The 20,512-nt window shown below is 35.9% G+C and overlaps 1 protein-coding gene across 5 annotated transcripts in view; it reads left to right on the plus strand.

Moving 5' to 3' along the window:
• Nucleotides 1-20,512, plus strand: part of TRPS1 (transcriptional repressor GATA binding 1) — a 258,348-nt gene that overhangs the window by 231,094 nt on the left and 6,742 nt on the right. For all 5 annotated transcript variants that reach the window (XM_045453862.1, XM_045453864.1, XM_045453866.1 and 2 more), the window contains one exon: nucleotides 17,228-17,350. In XM_045453862.1, the coding sequence (XP_045309818.1) occupies nucleotides 17,228-17,350 (123 nt within the window). The remainder of the gene's footprint in view (nucleotides 1-17,227; nucleotides 17,351-20,512) is intronic.

The following is a 20,512-nucleotide window of genomic DNA, read 5'->3' on the forward strand; positions in this document are numbered from 1 at the left end:
CCGGCAGCAAAGGGTAGCACCTGGCCTCCTGGGGGGTCCTGAAGTCTGCTCCTGAACAAGAGTCCGTGCTGGTCTGGAGTCCTGTCAGTCATTGTCCATGCCACACTGGTCGGTCACATATGTTGTCACCTTTGGGTACCACCAAAGGTGGTTCTGCCATTTTATTCATCAGCGTTACTCTGAAGAAATGTTGTTTTCTTTCAGAAACGAGATCTGCTCTCCAGAAAAGTAGATTTTCCGTCACTGAGCGGACCAATATAATGAACGTTACGAATATATACCTCTGAGAAACTTTGGAAGACCTGTGAGTTTAGACTCAGAGGTCTTGTCATCTATGTATAATAGCAGGTAATTAGCAATTGTATTAAAAAATTATAGATGTGGAACCTATAATCGCTAAGTAAGAGCGTGTTTCTTACACTCTTCGGTGGGTTGTAGTGACTCGAGGTTTTGATTTTGTGGGAAGCAGAGAATTTTCATCTCTGTTCCTTAAAGAGGAAAAGAGTCTGAGTTTATAAGGCAGTGAATTCCTAAGGGAGAAAATCCTTCCTTTATTGATTAAATATCAGGCATTTAGGTTATAAGGGTTTTTTTTTCCTTTCCTGTCTATTTCTGCAAGCCAAGAAGATTTCAACAGGTAATAAACATTCAAAGAAATAAAGGGGTGGAGAAGGCTGTGTGTTGGTTGCTAAGGAAAATCTAAATCAACTTAGAAGGAAGCTAAAGGAAACCCGTGTTTATGGCTTGGACGAAAATGAATTTTAATTATAGTTCTAATGGAAAACTATACCAGTATTGCTAAATTAAAAATTATATATTTATCTAATAATAAAAGCAAGTCCAATCATTTATAAGCTATATGAGCTGAAAAATATATTCTCAAAATAATGATTTTTGTTAATTTATGACTATTGGAGCAAAACTTCTCTGCTAATGTTCAGGGATTCCACTACAACAGCATACTGCATTGCAAAATTAGGTCAAAGAATGGATCAGCCTATAGAAGCCCCTCTGTTGAACAGTCTTCAGAATTTTTTGAAATCGAAATTTCAGAACTAGAAGAAGAGCAGATATTTTTCAAATTTTATTATATCTCAGACTACCAATATTACATGCCCCATCACAGGTTTGTCTAAAATTTTTTTAATAAAAATAAACCATTTAGAATCACCCACATAAAATGTGTGTGTGTGTGTGTGTGTGTGTGTGTGTGTGTGTGTGTGTGTAAAGCTGAGTGTGAATATGTATCTCCTGGGTTCATTACTGTGTCATGTATGGACATTCCGATGATCAAATACTAAGAGCAATAGAAGATCCAGTAATCATTTTTAAATAATCCTAAATCTACTCAAGTTGAAAAGATTCTGACAGCAGGAGCTTTAAACAGCTGCCCTGAGCAAAATAGACACTGCTTTCTTTTAAAGTTGAAAAGGAGAAAGGTAACAATTATCCCCGAGACACTGGAAACAGAGTTGTCTGATTTTTTTTTTTCCAAATGCCTTAACTTCTTGTAAAAGTAACAGTGTGCTTGGGTTGTGTTAGACAATGGTCGACCTGTCAGAAGCAGCAATCAGATAAACAGAGAGTTAACATAGTAAAAATATAATTGAAATTAAGAATAGCTTCATATATGCTTTTAATACTGTGCTACAATTTATTATTTGTCTGAAGTAACTTACAGAGTAAGTCAAGATGCCATGTGGAGCCAAGGTAGAAAAATAACACTAAAACCTAAGTACCTCTGCAAGATTAAACTTGATACAGAATTGAGTACGGGTAGAAGCTGTGATTATTAAACGTGTGTTGTTCCCCCTTCCTACTTCATCTATAAATCCAGTATTTCTTTTTATCAAGAGGATTCTGAGTGAGACCAGTATTCCGGTTAAATCAAACTATTTGTTTAGTTGCCATATCAAATATAATCTATCTCGAGGTATTTTTAGCATAGATTAAAATTCCCAATGTGCCTTCAAGTTATTTTCCCTGTAAGAAATTGAGAAAACTTTTTCCCTGAAATTGCCTAACTTCATCTTGATTTATACTTAGTTTTAAAAAGTAAAATTCTGGAGAGAGCCTTGCTAACAAGACTGGGAACATCCTGCAATTTGCAATGAGCACGTAAGGGCCTCCACTCAGTGGTAAGGAGTTTGAAGATCAGAACATTCAAATGAATTTCTTCTCCATTTTAATAATCGTATCTCCTTATGTTAATGAACTCAATTCATAGTGATTATTTTTAAATTCTCTGTATGTCATTTATCTAACTGGCCACAAATGTTTGTAATACTTCAGTGTTCTCTGAGTTTCAAAATGACTCCCTCGGACAGGAACTCACATTATTTTTCCATGTCTGATCCATCCCTTCCCCCACCATTACCAAAGAATACTCATGTTTTAGTAAATCAGTCTATTTTCATGCTTTAAAAAAAAAGTCAAGTTCAAGAAAGAATAGCACAGCTGTTCAAGATGTCATATCTTATAAAACAAATCTATTAGGAAGGTCAAATCCTGGAAGGGGTCAAGTTAATGGTATAAGTGGAATAATTTGGTCATTTTCTGAAATTTGTAAACCTACAAACATAAAAGCCCTGCATTAGATTGGCTAATTAGCCAACCCTCTGCTAATGGTGATTTTCTTCTTCTTTAAAAGTTAGGACTTTTATGTTTAAGGTTCTCTTTACTCTTAACTCTTTTTTTTTTTTTTTGGTAAATGTGAATTGCTTTGAGTTTTAGTGTGGTACCAATCAGTCTGTTCTGTTTATTTGTGAATTATTGCCTTCATTTGGGATGAGTTTAAAGGAGGATGACTATTTCCATTTTTATTTTGCCAAAGAAATATACATGTGGGCACACTAAGTATGTACATATATATGTGCAATTAGTGAAATAAAATGTTGGAAAATAGATAGAAAAAGAGGGACGATTTAAGTCAGATCTCACTCCTTAACCTGTCCTTCAGGGGGTACACAATTTTTGGAGCACGTAAAATCTGCAAATGGTTTTTAATTGTATGTAAATTATTCATTCTTCATGAAATGCTACTTGCTGGCTTAAGTTTCATTGATTTATTGATTCTGTCATTACACTTTTTATATCTACTTTTTCATCAGAGGTATTTTCTAGTCAGATATAACCTTTAAGGAAGACATATAGCTTTTTGTTTTTTTTAAAGTAAACATCTTAAAATACAATACTATCCCCCTGAATTTTTTAAATTATTAAACTGGAGGACCTAGAAGCCACTTTTTTTTAAAGAAATGTGCATGCATATGTGCATATACTTAATTTAAATGTATGTTTGTGTGCATGTGGATGTATTATGTGTGTGTATATATATATTTTTAATAAAATAAAAAATGTCAAATTCCAAATGTTTGCTTATGGATATAAATTTACAGCCAGCACCAAAAATTAATTCTTGTACAAAGGCTTCTAAGTCTTGATCTATATAAATCTATGGGAATCAACATTCTATATAGTCTATGAATTAAATAGCCTTTGTCATTTTTTATGATAACATTAATCTATGTGATCGCACTATATGAAAAGAAAAAAAAACTAGCTAGAATGAGTAATACTCATAAAGGAACTTGACCTACCAACATTCCTTTATGTTCTAGAAAATTCCAAAGCATACTGATTCCTTCTCCAGTTTCCACTTACGTTTTAGGATGAGACATGTATCTTTGATAGACTCATGAATCTCATGGAAATAAATAAGTCAACACCAAACTTATTTATGTAATGAAATCCTTAAAAGTCTTTTGGGACACAGTCAAAAAAACAAAGAATAGAAGAGAGACAGAAAATAGAGAGATATTCATAATTGATGGGTTAGATTTTAAGACAGTCACCTACATGTGAGAGTTTTAGGATCACTATTCATACTTCATGTTGCAAAAATAAAATAAATATGAGCTTCTTTGCTTAAGTTTTATATATATGTGAGTAAAAATGTAGCTATAGATAATTGAATTATATGTGTGTATATATGTGCCAAAATCTTATTTTGTTACTCAGTATCCTCTAAAATGTAATATCTATTGATACTCAGTATCTTCTGAAATTAAGAGCAAAAGGATGAATTGAATGCTCATTGAGTTCCTGATATAGGTTAAGCACAGCATTCAGTATTCTCTATACATACGTGAATTAAGAGGACTCTAACATAGTAATAGAAGCAAATCACAAGTTATTAATATCTTATTCTCCACCTATTAAAACCAATAACTATTAGGCTGACATATAAGACACTGTCCTAGCTCGTCTGTTGCTTCATTTCATTTTTAGTCTTTTGTACATGTAGTTAGTTATGTTTAGTCTCCTCTCTCCAGGAAACTCACAGTTTTTTCTCTTTAATTTAACGTCATTGGTATTTTAGCCCTTTATAAAATGTGATATTGTTTTAATGAAAATAAAAGCAACTAGTAACATTTCACTACGTCAGCGCTGAAATGTTGCAATGGATTCATTTGTGTGTATCCATACACAAACATACACATCAACATATGCCGTATCTACTAGTTTTGCGGATTGCTCAGAAGCTTAAGCAAAGTCCAGTTCTTTCCCGCCCCCCTGTCATATACTATATAGTCTAAAAAGTGTACATAACTTTTTCATTTTATTTTGCATTTCACGAAAGGGAAACTGTTTTCAGTCCAAGTCCTATTTTTTGTAATGATGACTGCCATACAGATTTCATGAATAAAGCTTCACTTCAAGTATAACCTGGTGATCATAGCATGTATAGATGTATACACATATGTATATTTTAACACAATGTCTGTTTATTGAAATTAGCAGAATCCTCTCTTCGGATAGAGGTCAGTTCACTTCGGCTGTTATTAATTAAATGCCTACTATGTGCAATGCACTGATAATGTAAAGATTAAAAGAAAAATAGGCCCTTTCTTTAATAGCCCTGGTCCTCTGGGAGCGACTTACATAGGTAAATAATTGGAATCCAGCATTCTATCTCCTATACCTAAATGCGGAGAAAGCAGAGCCATTTGATGATTTAAGAGAATTTAATAGATGAGAAGCTAAGGTAGAATTGGCATTCTGATGTTCCAAAGCTGATTACACACTGACGGCAAAATACCTCTTAAGAAAAAGAGTAGTTTTGATATATTTTGGGTAAATTTGTAAATGTGGAATAGCACAGGAAACAGACTAAATCATTTTTTGGATCTCTTTCTTTCTTTTGTGTGTGCTTTTAATTTCACCTTCTCTGTAAATCTTTTTCTGAAATATTTTTAAGAACTTAGTAATTGCTGGTGGTTTTTTTTTTCATTCATATCATTCCCACAATAGGGAGAAATGTTGTTTCTTAGAGGCAGATCGCTTTAAAAATTAATTTGGGGAAATTTCTTTACTATATTTGCTACTTCTGCAAAGATCGTGAACAGTTTAATAATGTTTGTCTAGGGAAAAAATAGTGCTAACAGAAGAATAAGCATAAGTGCAGGGGAAAATAAAGTCTTAGTAAAGTTAGATGCTGTGTTTTATTTTCAAAGTCCCTCTCGTGAAATACAATCTCACTCGCCAGGAGTTTTGTGTCTTAGGATGTGCTGCTTCCAGGCCTCAGTATTGGTTTCCTGATACTTACTCCGTGTACAGACTGTTACAGTACAAAATGATTTTAACTGTTGCTTCTGGTAGGAGTGACTGAGGGGTCGTCTCGAGAGTGCTTGATGCAATGAGGTAGTTCTTGCTTTGGTCTGTGATACAGTGTGATTAACAAACTCCAGATCACACAGAGAACTGGGTCCGAGGAAGGTGATTAAGTGCAGTTCCTCCTCAAGACGATGTATTGCCTTGCGCTGATATGGTAGGACTGGAGGGGAAATATATATAAAAGCAAAGACAATCATTGCTTTCTTCTTGAGCAGCTGCAGCCAGTCCCACTAATGGGCGTGCAAAAGCAGAAACTGGCAGCACAAGGTATGTGTTCGTTTTTACAGATGGTACTGCAGACAAGTTGGTAATGGAAAAGGAAGTCATGTACGTGAGCTATTTGAATGCGGGGTGGGGGCGGGTGACAGAGGGCCAGCCTATCAGAGTACTTCCCTGTGTAATGGACTGTGTGAATTACTGAAGAAGCAGTTTTCCCGTGAAAGATTTCAGTTATTATAAAATTACATCATTATTGTTAAGGAAATTCATAATTTCAACTTGTCGTTTTAAAATAATGTTATTAAAACTTTAAAACTCAGCTTAGATTTCCCTGTCTGCACAGTGCCTCTGTAATGAAATTATCTGCTCGAGCTTGGTTTTACCCATAGCAGTTACAGAGTTCTCCTTTGAAGATACATCTTCAATTGAACACTGACATAACATACTAGGCATTTATTGTAACCATTGGAAAGGTGTATTAAAATACCTACAACTTCATGTGTCCCAAGGAATTACAAACCTGCGTAAAAATGAGATAACATTTTAAAATAATTATTTATAGATTCAAAAAGTCCCTCCCCGCCCCCCCCCCCGCCCGTGTATTTAAATCCTAGAAGATGCAATAATACAAGTATTTCCAGTATAGGCTTATCAAGTATTTAGTCCAAATTGCATATTTGGTGTCAGAGTCTCTTATTGACACACATTTGCAGATCTTTAACTTGGTTCTTAATTGTTTCAAACTTCAGTATATTTAACTGTATTTCCATAATTTGTATGCTGTTAAGGGGAAATAAGCAGCAATCGCTGTCCTTCTGAGCAGACTACATGCTATGTTTTAACATCTGACCTGTACTGTATCCTCTCAACTTGATAGCCTGTAAAAAGTGTTTAGAGTTCAGAATATTTTGGTCTCAGCTGCTCTGTAATGAAATGGAAACTCTATCACACATGGAGAGTATCAAAGTCAACTCCATAGGTTGATGAATAACATATACTTATATATATATATGTACATATATATGTGTACACATACACATATACACATATATACATATATATGTACATATACACATACATATACATATATATACATATATGGAACTATTTAAGGGGAAATAATTACAAATATTTTCATATTATCCAAATCTGAGCAATTTATTAAAATAACCTCATCTTTCAGAATTGGCAGTGTTTTTTATTGAATACTGATGATACCACACATTGCAAAAGGTCTCTGCCAGGGAACATACAAGTATATAAAGTAAATCTAGTAAATTGTTATCTGAATATATGTGTTTACAGAACTTGTCAAAACCCAGCGTCGTTTTTCCTGCCCTATCTCTAGCCAAGACTAATGCAAAAACAGAGATTCTAGTTCACAGCTGTCCTCCCTTGTAACTGGCATTATTAGGAGCTAAGTCAATGGTGTCGACTCATTTCTGCTTTTAAGTGGAGGCTTATTTTACATACATTTTTTTTGCCTTTTTTTTTTTTTTTTTTTGAGATGGCAGGATTAAAACATGTGTACTATACCCATCCCCCTTCCCTACCACTACCTCTCCATCAGCCAAATGCTGTGTTCCTCTGGCTATGACTGTATTTATCAACCTCAAAACAGATCGTTGCCATATCTGATCAAGGATGAGTCATTTCTTTCTGGTACTTCAAAACTTGCATAATTTCAATCAGCTGTTATAGGGTGGTTTGAAGAGATACGTGTTCTTCAAAGCCAAGTTATGGTGAAATATTTTTGGTAAAAATTCCCCAATCACCTTTTTAGTACTAGGGCCTGAAACATAGTTAAGAACTGTGGCTCTTAAGTGAGGGAGACCTGGGTTTGTATCTTAGCCCTACCACTTATCAACTGAGAAAACCTTGCTAGGACCTCAGTTTCCTCACCTGTAAAGAGGAGGGAATAATAATAACAGTAATAACAACAACAACAATAATAATAATACCTGTCTCTTAGGATTTTTGTGAACTAAGCCTAAAGTATATAATCCTACACGTAGTAAGTCTTGAGAAATCTTAGTTGTGTGATGGTGATTATTAAAGAAGGAACAAGGGAGCCTGAGTGGCTCAGTCACTTAAGTGTATGTCTGACTCTTGATCTTAGCTCAGGTCATGGTCTCAGGGTCATGAGTTCAAGCCCCATTTTGGGCTCCACACTGGGCGTGGAGCCCACTTTAAAAAAAAAAAAACGGAAGGGACAAAAAGTAGTCAAGCAAGAGAATTCTATAGATAATTGATTCAGAAATGGTTTCTAGAATACAGTGTTGTGTTTTTAACTAGACTTAGAGACTATGATGGATTTTTTGACACTAGATAAGTCGACCATTCCCAATCTTTTCACCTCATCAACTAAAGTGGGAGAATAATATTAATAATTAAATTATTAATTCAAATTATAATAATTATAATTATTTTATATTATTAAATTATAATTATTATAATTATAATATTATATTATTATCAAATTATAATATAACTATAATTATTAAATTATAGGTTTTATTAATTTATAATATTAAATTATAATAATTTTAAATATTTAAATATTAATTATTAAATTTAAATAAATTAAATAAATATTATTTAATAATGATTATTTAAGTATTGATTATAATAATAATTTATTATTAATAATATGGTGGGAGAATAATAATACCTGGTAATTCATTTTGATCTAAACTTGGATAATATATGTTAGAAGTTCTTAACCTTCGGATCTGCAGGCATTCAGATCCATATGAAATCTTTGGATACATTTTGTGAAGGACATTCTTTTGAACAGCCTGAAGTTATTTTACGAACAGTTGACATATTTTTTTCTGGGGAAAGTGTCATAAATTTTATCAAAAGAATGTTAGGAACCATTGAAGAACCATGTGAATGCCGTGAGGATGGAAACACTTTATGGACCAGTTATTATCTGTTAGCTAATATGAAAAGAATTCCTTTTTTTAAAGATTGTATCTTATTTTTTTTAAGTAATTTCTACACCCAACATGGGGCTCGAACTTACAACTGTGAGATCAAGAGTCGCGTGCTCCACTGACTGAGCCAGCCAGGCACTCTAAGAAAAGAATTCCTGATTATTATGTGGTATTTTCTGTTTCTTTTAAAATAACCATCATCATCATCATTACCTATTATAAAGGCAACGCCACATAAGTAATACATAAGATAACTCTATTTGTGTTTTTAATTAAGTGCGTGGAAGGTGAACCCTTGCACTTTAGGTTTATTCTACAACAGATTTCTTCTGTATCATGATCATTTAAGATTTTTATTTTTTATAGTGTGAATAATTTCCATAATAAATGTGTTTACAAAATATATTTACATAAAATGTACAATAAATTTATTAAAACAGGATCAACTATATTCTCACACTGAAGTTTGCTGAAGAGGTGCTAAAATTGTTTAACTGTGCCTCCCTCCAGAAAGCCTTTTTTCTTCCTTTTCAGTGTCAGATGTTGGCACTGGCATGGAACAAAGTCCCTGTGGAGAAACTCTCCAATGACTGTTGTAGCTGAAGGTGAAAACGGATCCGTGGTGGCAGAAATAGAAGTAGTGAAAGACTTGAGTAGTTCTTTTGACAATAATGACTTTCACGTGGAATGAAAAAAGACAGTGCAGACATAAATTTTCAACCACAGTTTGAGCTGTCTAAATACATATTGCTGTAAAGGCAGAACACTATTACAAAAACAATGTGGGTAGAACTCCAAAGATCTCAGTTTTTCTAGTCCTGGTTCTTAGTTTTTTTAAGTAAGTTTATTTTTTACAAAGAGAGAGAAAGAAAGAAAGAGAAAAAGCAAGCCAGGGAGGGTCAGAGAGAGAGAGAGAGAGAGAGAGAATCCCAAGCAGGCTCCACACTGTCAGGACAGAGCCTAATGCGGGGCTCAATCTCAATCTGAGATCATGACCTGAGCGGAAACCGGGAATCAGACGTTTAACCGACTGAGCCACCCAGGCGCCCCTCTGGTCCTCGTTCTTTATGTAATTTGGGTATGACACTGGATATTTGGTTGCTCATTTATCAAATACGGGATAAGTCAAAAAATGGAGATGGAGTCCTTCAAACCTTTGTAATGGGTTCTGTGTGTGTGTGTGACAAATTTCTAAATTACGCAGATGAACAATTTGAAGTGTGGGATATACATGGAAAAATCTTGATTTTTCTGCTATCTCTCTACACCAATTGCATCTCAGAAGAAATGGAGCTAATGTGTTTGGCACACCAGCATTTCTTGATACCTGGGGCAGCTCCCACATGGTGATGTGTCAGTGCGATCAGTCTTAGGCACATTCATACCTGGGTACAGTGCATGATTGCTCGAGTATGGATTGCCTCATGTCCTGGAACAGAGGCATGTTCTACTGCTCCTGGCCAGGGATGTGAGCTTAGTTTACACTGGTCTCCATTATCATTGCTGATGTGTTGAGGAAGCGAATTTAATAAGCAGGGTAAACAGGTTTTGTTTCCAAATTCTGAGATAGGATGATTGTAAGATGGGTGCTTGGCTGAACCTTGTAGAGTCTCTTCAGTTTTCTGGCAAGAAATCTGAGGGCAAAGAGGGCTGTTTTAAATCAGGCAGAGACTTGCTGTGCAACCCATTTCAGCTGCACAATTCTTCACAATTCTTTTTGGAACAAAAGTCAGTCAAGATACTGATAACTATTGCTTTGTGTCGGCAGCGTTCTTTCCCTGCTCTTGCTAAAACATTGGGTTGCCTGTGCTTTGGGTAAAATTCTGGCTATTAATTTAAAGGTGTTTGTTGCAAGCCACCATCTGTCTTTAAGTGGTTTTAGGTACTGCGTTCTGTGCATTCTGTAGGGTCTACTGATATGTAGTCAATAGCTGGTGAATCCTCTCTTGGGGAAGATTAGAAGGAGGAAGAGGTGGCCGTCTGTGTCACCAAGTGGTAATAACAGTGATGATGACTAAAATAATAGTCATCATTTATTCATAATTATTGAATGTCAACTAGATACATGATAATAATAAATACATTATTTAACATATCAACTTTTGGTAATTCATAGGGTAATGTTATTGATTATTATCCTATTATTACAGGGTATTATTCCTTATGGGATAATAAACAAGTATCAACTTGTTTCTGAAATGACTAGACTATTACCCATTTTTGTAAAGGAGCACAGAGAGTAACCTCTCTGATTAGTAGATAACTTTCAGCCTTTAAATGAGATTTATTGGAGTGCCTGGCTGGCTCAGGTGATGGAGCATGTGGCTCTTGATCGTGGGGTTGTAAGTGCAAGCTCCATGTTGGATGTAGAGACTATGTAAAAATAAAATCTTTAGATAGATAGATAGATAGATAGATAGATAGATAGATAGATAGATAGAGGTTTACTGATAGAATGTACTTTGGTTTCTTCAGAAAAGTTTACATATAATTTCCATAAATTAACAATTTTTTAGCACATTCTACTGGAAACCCAGAGAGATGACAGGCCATATTTGTCACATACATCACTGTAACCCCCGTTTGTGACATAGTGCCAGGCACATGGTGGACATTCAGTAATTATCCCAAGCTGATTTAATTTAGCATTGAAATTTTATTACTACAAAATTGTACCAAAAGTTTCTCTTATAGCCATTTGTACATGTCCCTAAAATGAAATTCACAAAAGATTCTTGATATAATAGAATAAACACAGAAATTATTTAAAGAGTTAAAAAATATTTGAGGGGCGCCTGGGTGGCGCAGTCGGTTAAGCGTCCGACTTCAGCCAGGTCACGATCTCGCGGTCCGTGAGTTCGAGCCCCGCGTCGGGCTCTGGGCTGATGGCTCAGAGCCTGGAGCCTGTTTCCAATTCTGTGTCTCCCTCTCTCTCTGCCCTTCCCCCGTTCATGCTGTGTCTCTCTCTGTCCCAAAAATAAATAAACGTTGAAAAAAAAATTTAAAAAAAAATATTTGAGGTATATCTGCACTAACAGCATGTATATTAAATTTCAGATTGATTTGATTTAAAATAGCTAAGATATAAACCATAAAAAATGTGAGTAAATACTCGGCCTATCAAAGCTCGTTACGTAATTACATGGTTTCAGAATAGTTCTTATTCATAGAGCACTAATATAAAGGACCATTTCTGCACAAATTCTTTCACCGATGGAGACTTTAATATCTTGGAGACAAATATGCATGTCTTTAAATATTAAGCCACTTGAATGAATAATTTAGTCAATTAATATTTCTTATGAAATCAATTCTTTTTAATGGAATTTGAAAACCTTAATGTTTGTTTTTGGCTGATTTTCAAATAATAATATGAGCAATAAAAACAGCTAAACCAATTTAAAACTTTTCATTTTTTTCTTAAGTCACATCTGGGCTTAGTAACCAACACTTGTACCAAGTCTCAACCCACTGATATATAACTGACTAATGAATTAAGCCCCCCTAAAAGCAAAACTTGAATCAGAAGCTTTCAGAAAAATTTAATGACAGTGATACCACACAGTGGTTAGCTGTGAACCTATATTACATTTTTTGTTCGTTTGTTTATTTGTTTGATTAGTTATTTTCTCCTTTATACTTCTTGGTGCACTTCAAAGCAGGAAAAATAATTATGTTGGATTTAAACTGTACTTATATTAAAAGATGGGTGTGTCATTTTCTATTTCAAATCCTAACATGAATGGTTGTCCAAATTCATCATCTAAATTGCTGTTGTGAAAGTCAATATTGTGGTCATAATACATTGAAACAAGTGATCCCGAAGAATTCTCAGTAATTATCACTGAAAAGCATTTGCTAGGCCAGTCATTGGGCTAGCCTCAAAAGTCCTTATAATTAACTGTTTCTGTCATCATCCTTCCTTTTTCACACAGGAAACTATCAGCCAACAGAAATTATATAAAGGCAACACAAATGTGATTGAAAAGTTATAGGCAAACTATAAAACTTGAAGTTAAAAAAAAAAAGTTCCTCCGATTGTTGATTCCAGAATTTTCTCTTCAGAAATTTTCAGTTGAGGTGACTTTCTTATTGATATGGGTTTGGGGCCCACCTTCCTTCACTCTTTACTTCAATTAAGCCCACAAAGAAGTAGAAGAGGCACTTAGAGAAAGTCAAGGGCACAGAATGTGTGGCTCCCGTGGCTTTAGGTATACAATAGTGCAGCTTCCCCTCGGCCTGAGAGGAGGGGAAGAATCTTGCTAAATATGTCCCTCAGGTACACCACTGGTGTCATCCCCTAGCTACGGATTCCTCTCATGTCTTCTCCACAATTGACCTTGTGGGACTTGATTCTCCTCTCTCCTGAATAATGTCATGGAGGTATAAGTTATTATTAATTCCTAAAAACAGCTTGTAGAAAAGGAGAAGTAATCTTATTATTTACACACACACATGCACATATAGAGCCATCAGCAACATATGACCATAGTGATTTATATAAAGGAGAGTTGGAGCCTTGTTCTACCTGATTTTGTATCCTCAGGACCTCGCAAGTACCTGGCTTAGACTATTTCTCAAAAATAAGTGTGAAATGTAGGATTGGAAAATTAATTCTCTTGATTTTTCTTTTCTGCAACATCATTAGTCATCTTTGCCTAACTAGAGGTAAATTTGTCAGTTCAAATGGGAGACATTTAAAAGAAATATTTTTTAAAAACATTTTTTTCAAAATAGGAGTGACCAATAATGATAAAAAAATAATAGCAGGTAAGATTCATTTCTCTTCCTTTCTCTTCCTTTCCTTTCCTTTCCTTTCCTTTCCTTTCCTTTCCTTTCCTTTCCCTTTCCCTTTCCCTTTCCCTTTCCCTTTCCCTTTCCCTTTCCCTTTCCCTTCCCTTCCCTCCCCTCCCCTCCCCTCCTCTCCCCTCCCCTCCCCTCTCCTCACCTCTCCCCTCCTTACCTCTCCTCTCTCCTGTTCTTTTAATTCCAGTAGATTATTTTCAACTTATTAATGTTGAGCCTCTCAAGACAGAGCACTGTCCTAGGTGCTTATTACTTAGAATATTTGATGACTGTTAGGAGCCACGACTTCTGTCCTTAACAAACATAGTACAAAGGAGAATGGCAAAATATTTTAAAACTCTGTCATGCATGATATACTATGAATGAAATAAAGTCTTCAGTGCCTTTCTTTTCCTTTAACAAGGCGACGCTTGTTCCTAAAAAGTGGGGCAAGAGAGATTTCTATTCTGCCTTCCTTTGGCAACAGACTGCTTCTCTATATTTGGTTGGGCTAAGGATGTTGATAACTTCAAAAAGATGCATTTTTGTGTCCACCCAGGTTACATTACATGCAGAGGGACCATGTCAGGGCTCTCATCAATGTTATGGTTCAGAGAGGTGTGGAACAAAGATAGCTGTGATCACACAGCTAAGGATACTGTCCACTTATCCCACATTCTCTGCTGCCTCCAGAAATTCCAAGTGCACCAAAAATAAGGTTGTATAGTGCTTACCAAAGGGATAAATTTGTGTAGATGGGAGATAATATGTGAAGTATTTCTCACCTCCCTCCTACTTTCCACCCCCACACAAGTATGCTCCTATTGAATTCTAGGTGTGAACACCTAGATATTTCACTCTGACTCAACTTTCCATTCTCATATTTGATAAGATTGACACAAATGAAATGCATTTGATAATATCCAACTATAGATCTTAAGCATCTCTAAAATGGTCAATAAGTAGATTAAGGAGATGAAAACAAAACTAAAAAAGTATTTTTCTCTTACAAAAATATATTTGAATCCCTTTGACAAAGAGCTACCTTACTGGGTATTTGCTGTGTCCCTGGCACTGTTTTAATTGCATCCATTTGCCCATATCCTATAGAGGCTCACACTTTAAAGATGGGGAAATTGAAGCTTTGCGAGGTTAAGTGACTTGCCTAAAGTTGCACCTGGAAAAAGGCAGAAACATGTTTTGAATGCAAGTAGTCTGACTCCTAAATCTGATTTTTAACCTTCATGCTATACTGACTCTGGGTAAATGAATCCAGAATACCCCTGATGTCTTTAAAATAAGGTATAGTTTTCCTAAAATATACCTCTTTAGTCGAGCATAAGTGCTCCTTAAAGCAAGATATGCCCATGGAAACCAGTGCTATAATTTTAGGACTTTCCCTCTAACTAATGAAGGGCATTTTCTTTGCAAGAGAATTAAGCACAAAATTGTGCAAGGATTGAAACGCGCTCTGAAACCAGGATTACACCCACTTTGGCATGCTGTGTCAAGCACCCAGGGCATAAGGAAAGAAAAGCAGGCTGGAGTGAATGGTTACACATTCAAATTTGAGCCTCAGCCATATATGTGGGTTAGTTTCCAAATGGACATTTACATTGCCTTTATGTGGATCAAGTTGGTGTTTATTTGCCAAACGTGTTATTTAGATCTAGGAAAAAGATGGCATGGCCCCAGGGGAAGTTTCACAATTATACCCTAACTAGGCTCCCCAACCTACTTCAGATAAAAGGGGCCCCAGAATGTTTGATAAACATAGCATCTAATAGTTCATTCATTTTCAGGAGGGAGCAGTCTCTACTTTTGCAGTAGGTCCCATCTGGGACTTGCGGACTGACACCCAACATTTGTCGTCTCTCTAACCGTGATGTGTTCCTGGTCCTGACTTGGGCGGAGAGGGAGGAAAAGGGGAGCAAGCGATTATCTTTGTGAAAAATCTAGCTTTTATTACATCACCTAAAGTAGCACAACCTGCTACACTAATGAAATCGTGTTCTTGGTTGAAAAGGGCAATTGTTAGCCTGACTTTGTGCACACTAAAAACATTCCCCCAATCTTGTTAAATTATTGCTCTCATTTCAGATTTTTATAGCTGTGCAGCTTACCAGCCCTCATTTCTTTACGTTTCATTCATTTTCCTTGTATTGATGATTAATGGAGGATGTCGAATGTTAGAGTGAGCAGGCATCAGCAATTGCAAGATCATAATTAGTTTAGCTGACGAGGGCCTCTGATAGCACTTGCATCTGGATGGAAAAATTACCCTATAGGGAACTGGCTGCTCACCAGGTCTTTTTAGTGATACATTGTGAAACACCCGATGAATCAAATGCCCTTTCAATGCCAAGAAAGTGTTCCAGTCTTGAAGCCAAAATTATGTCTGCAGAAAGCTTTCCATTTGAAATGTATCAGAGTACAATTATAACCATTGTATTTTCTTGGCAAGAATACCACTCGTCTACAGTATGGACTCAAGTTAAATAAATTGCCTAAATTTTATGAATCCCTGAAATTTTGACTTATGGTATTTGTAATTCTAAATTTATAACAAAATAGGGTTCCAGCAAGACTTTTTCCACTCCTTATCTAACGTGAATATTTTATCATTAAAGGCTTCACTTCCTAGAGAAAGGAGAGCGAAGTTGCAATTCAGGCTGTCTTTTTTCGTAGCAAGAGCATTTCATTTCCTGCCTGTTCGCGTTTGCGCCTACAAACACAGCCTGACTTTTGTTTCAATGAGTTTAATGGAATCATTACTTGATAGCAAGAATGGAACAAGCAATGCTAATTATCTACGTTTAAATATTCCTAGATTATTTTTGAATCTGGTGATTACAGAATTCAGCCCACTAAAATCAATTTGTATTCGGAAACGCTTGTGATTTCCAAGTCTGAGGCAAATGAAATAAACAGCCATTGATGGGACTATGTTGTCTGGCTTAAGCAGGCACCTCATAAGGGTTCTCAGTAACACTGTACTTCTAGTTGGCACAAGTTTATACTGGTCCCCTCAGCTTTGGGAAGTCGAGGGTGTTCTCTTTCAAAGTTTACAATTGCACACCAAAAACTAGAACTGAGTGTGCTATACTCTCTTCATACTTGCGTTGCATGAATGACATACAAAAAGACACAAATCAGGTTTAATTTTAAACAGTTCACATGCCACATTTATTATAAGCTGGACTATATGTTAAAGCTCAGGTAGCATGTGGTCCCCCCTTTCTAAAGTGTATTGAACATATTGCCAGGTTCTGTCTTTTGACTTTTGTTTTGACACTTTTAAAAGGTATATTTTAGGGTTCAGCATTTAGGAGCCGTCATTAAAGGCACAAAACCCAAAGTTCAAAAAGTTAAAGCTGTTTCTGTGAAAAGCCTTTGGTGTTGCACACACCTCATCCATCACTGTAGGGTTAATTATAATGAAAATCAGTGGTGCCTATTAAACACAATTGAACCTGACCTCATTATGGGCAGTGTGGTTTTATACTGTCATTGTTGCTAGTCTAAAGACAAAACTCCTGGGTTGATTTGGTCTAACTCCACTGATCATGTGACTCACCTCTGACCTTGTGTTTTTTTCCCTGTTTCAGAGGCGTAGAGGCTCGGGTGTTTTTTGTGCCAATTGCTTGACCACAAAGACCTCTCTCTGGCGAAAGAATGCAAATGGCGGATATGTATGCAACGCGTGTGGCCTCTACCAGAAGCTTCACTCGGTAAGAACTTGTTAGACTGTTTGAGGAAAAGCTTTTTAAAGCAGCCTGGTCTGTAGTGTGATGTGTACCATTCCCTGGCTTGCAATGCCTGCTCCCGCAGAGTTTAATACAGTCACTTTGAGAACACATGTGATTTATGGTGAAATGGCCTTCAGTGTTATGGGGAGATACATTTGAGATCATTAGCGATGCATTATGCTTCTTTTGATATAAAAGAGGAAAATGATTGATTTCTGGGAACTTTTTGTAACAGGTAGTCAAACTAGTGGTTATCAGACTTTGGTGAAATTAGTTTAGGCAGAAAGGAGAAACCTTAAAAGTTCAAAACTACGTAAAAAATGTATACTCGTATAAAATATAGGGCAGGGAAAGGGTGCTTATATTCAGCTTAACTTTAGAATTTGCAGTTGTCATCTTGGCTGCTTTGGGGGCTGGAAGTCAGGCGCGTTCAGAAGAGTGGTTCTGAACTAGGAGCCACCAACACCAGGTAAACCTCTTAGGTTCTTCCGATAGACTTATTCCAGCGAGGCGTCTGAGGGCTTGAACAGCGCACATCCCAGCTAGAGTAAGGTGCGAAGATGCTTTGTGTTTTCAGATCTCTGGCTGACTTCTTTCTGTGCCTCACCGAGGTCCTTCCGGTCCTTTCTTGTCAGATTTTAGTTAGAATCCTAGAATAAAGTTTAAACTCACAAATTCCCCCCTCTATCTGTGTGTGTGACTTCCCGAAGGATTTTTTTTTTTAGTTTAGAAAGTTTATCTGCTGACAAGAACTGCCTTTAAAAATAGGAGTACCCCACTTAGTAAACAGAAATCTATTTCCCTCTGCCTTTTTCATTTTGTTTGGCATTTTACCATAGCTCGTAGCACAGCCAATGAATAAATTACAGCTACAGGGAATACGGTTTTAGACAAAACGTCCTCATAAATGAACCATTGGAAGCACTCTTTAAAAAATTCATGCTGCCAACAATACTAATTGGTGGTAAACTGTAAAACCTTAGTTATTACAAATAGCCAGCAGAAAGATTCTCCCCACCACCACCACATCAACTTACTTTTTCTACACCTTCACCATTTAAACACAGCAATAAGCTTTCATTTAATGAGCACTGACATTAATGATTTTAATTGAACTCTGGCCAATCATAGGCCAAGAATTAATTAAACCACTGCTCTTCCAGGTTATGATAATTTAACAACTATGATATAAAGTAAACTTTTTTATAATTATTTTAATATTCATCTCTCCAGAGACAAGATGTGTTCAGTTTTGAGTTTTTTTTTAAATCATAAATTTAAGTACATAAAGGTTATGCTCACATCCCATGTCAAAGACTGTTACAGAAGTTACAAGGATTTTAAAAGGGTAGAAATGCAAATTTCCAGTTTCCTTACAAGATATAGATTAAATACTGCATATTTTCGTAATACAAATATGAGCTCTTTAGAAACCTGAACATTCTCAACAAATGAATATGGTATATCCAAGGGATGTGGAATTTTCATCCTGAAACCAGTAATTGAATTGTCAGCAACAAGTGTGTTATCTTTCTTGCCTTCAAAATGCCTCTGTGACAATAGAAACATTCCAAAAAGGATTTAGACCCAGATCTTGTCTAACATGTAAAAGATACTCTCTTGCATTCAAGTGCATTCTTTCTAGGAATTATTCACAAATTACTATATGTGTATATATATATATATATATATATATATATATATATATATGTATATATACACACACATATATATTCATATTCTATATAGAAATGATTTGCTGATTTAAGTAATCTTTTAGAAAAATCAGGTTTTAGCCACTTAAAGGTTTCCCTAGGGGCGCCTGGGTGGCTCAGTCAGTTTAGCGTCCGACTCCGGCTCAGGTCATGATCTTTCAGTTTGTGAGTTCGAGCCCCATATTGGGCTCTGTGCTGACAGCTCAGAGCCTACAGCCTGTTTCGAATTCTGTGTCTCCCTTTCTGTCTGCCCCTCCCCTGCTCATACTCTCTCTCTCTCTGTCTCTCAAAAATAAATAAATGTTTTATAAAATTTAAAAAAAAATTCCCTAAATGTTCATCTATAAATATGCATTAATTTATTAAACTTATTCTTTTGATTTTATAAATCAAAGAGCTCTTTACTACAAGTAAAAGTTATTAGTATAGTCTTGTCTATAGAGTTTAGTCCTATAATCTAAATACCAATCATAAAGTGCTTAACCTGAATAAAAACCAACCTGAGTGAAAGCATTCGATCTGAGCACAGAGTAGAATGACGTATCAGGTATTTGAACCAAAGCTACAAAGGAATTTGTATTTTCACCAGAAAACAAATGCTTCACCTGTTAACAAGTAAAATCTTCTGTAGTGATTATGCATATAAAATACTATTAAACAAGGAGAAATAAAAGTGAGAGGTTAAAAAAAAAGTCTCCCACTGATATGGCTTTGATTACCTGATGTCTTTCTTCATGATTCTGTTCATTTGTCTTTATTTATGCTGTGATATTCAATAGCTTTATATCCACATTCGCAGTTATTTAGAAGAATGCATGTATTGGTCGGCTCAGGCTACCATGACAAGATACCATAGATTGAGTGGCTTAGACAACAGAATGTATTTTTACACAGTTCTGGAGGCTAGAGGTCTGAGGTCAGAGGATCAGTGTGGTTGGGTCCTGTTTGGAGCACTCTCTTCCTGGCTTACAGAAAGCCACCTTCTATGTCCTCATCTATCCTTATCTGCCTCCTAAAGACCATGTCTCCAGCTACCGGCACATGGCCGGGTAGAGCTTTAACATACAAATGAGGGGACCCAGTTCAGCCTGTAGCAATATATAATTTTTCCACAGTTGTCAATAAATGCTATCGCCCATGTTCCTGTATTGACATCTTAGTGCATGACTCAGAAGTTGAGAAATATTTCAGAAAAATCACGTTTCTTCAAGTAACTTTCTACACAGTTTTATCACTCAGTGCTGCAATTCCAAAATCTATTGAGTTTGGAAAAGCTGTTTTTAAGTAGATTAAAGTTTTCAGTCCTCCCTGCGAAGTTGGACATGATTTAATTAGGCTAAAATAGTGTGCTTTGGTTACTCCCTCTGATCCCGCTTAGGGCAAAAGGAGGAGATTTAGTAAATCTATAACATAAAGTCTACCCTTGCTT

The sequence above is a fragment of the Leopardus geoffroyi genome, chromosome C3, assembly GCF_018350155.1.
Source record: "Leopardus geoffroyi isolate Oge1 chromosome C3, O.geoffroyi_Oge1_pat1.0, whole genome shotgun sequence".
NCBI classification, from domain to species: Eukaryota; Metazoa; Chordata; class Mammalia; order Carnivora; family Felidae; genus Leopardus; species Leopardus geoffroyi.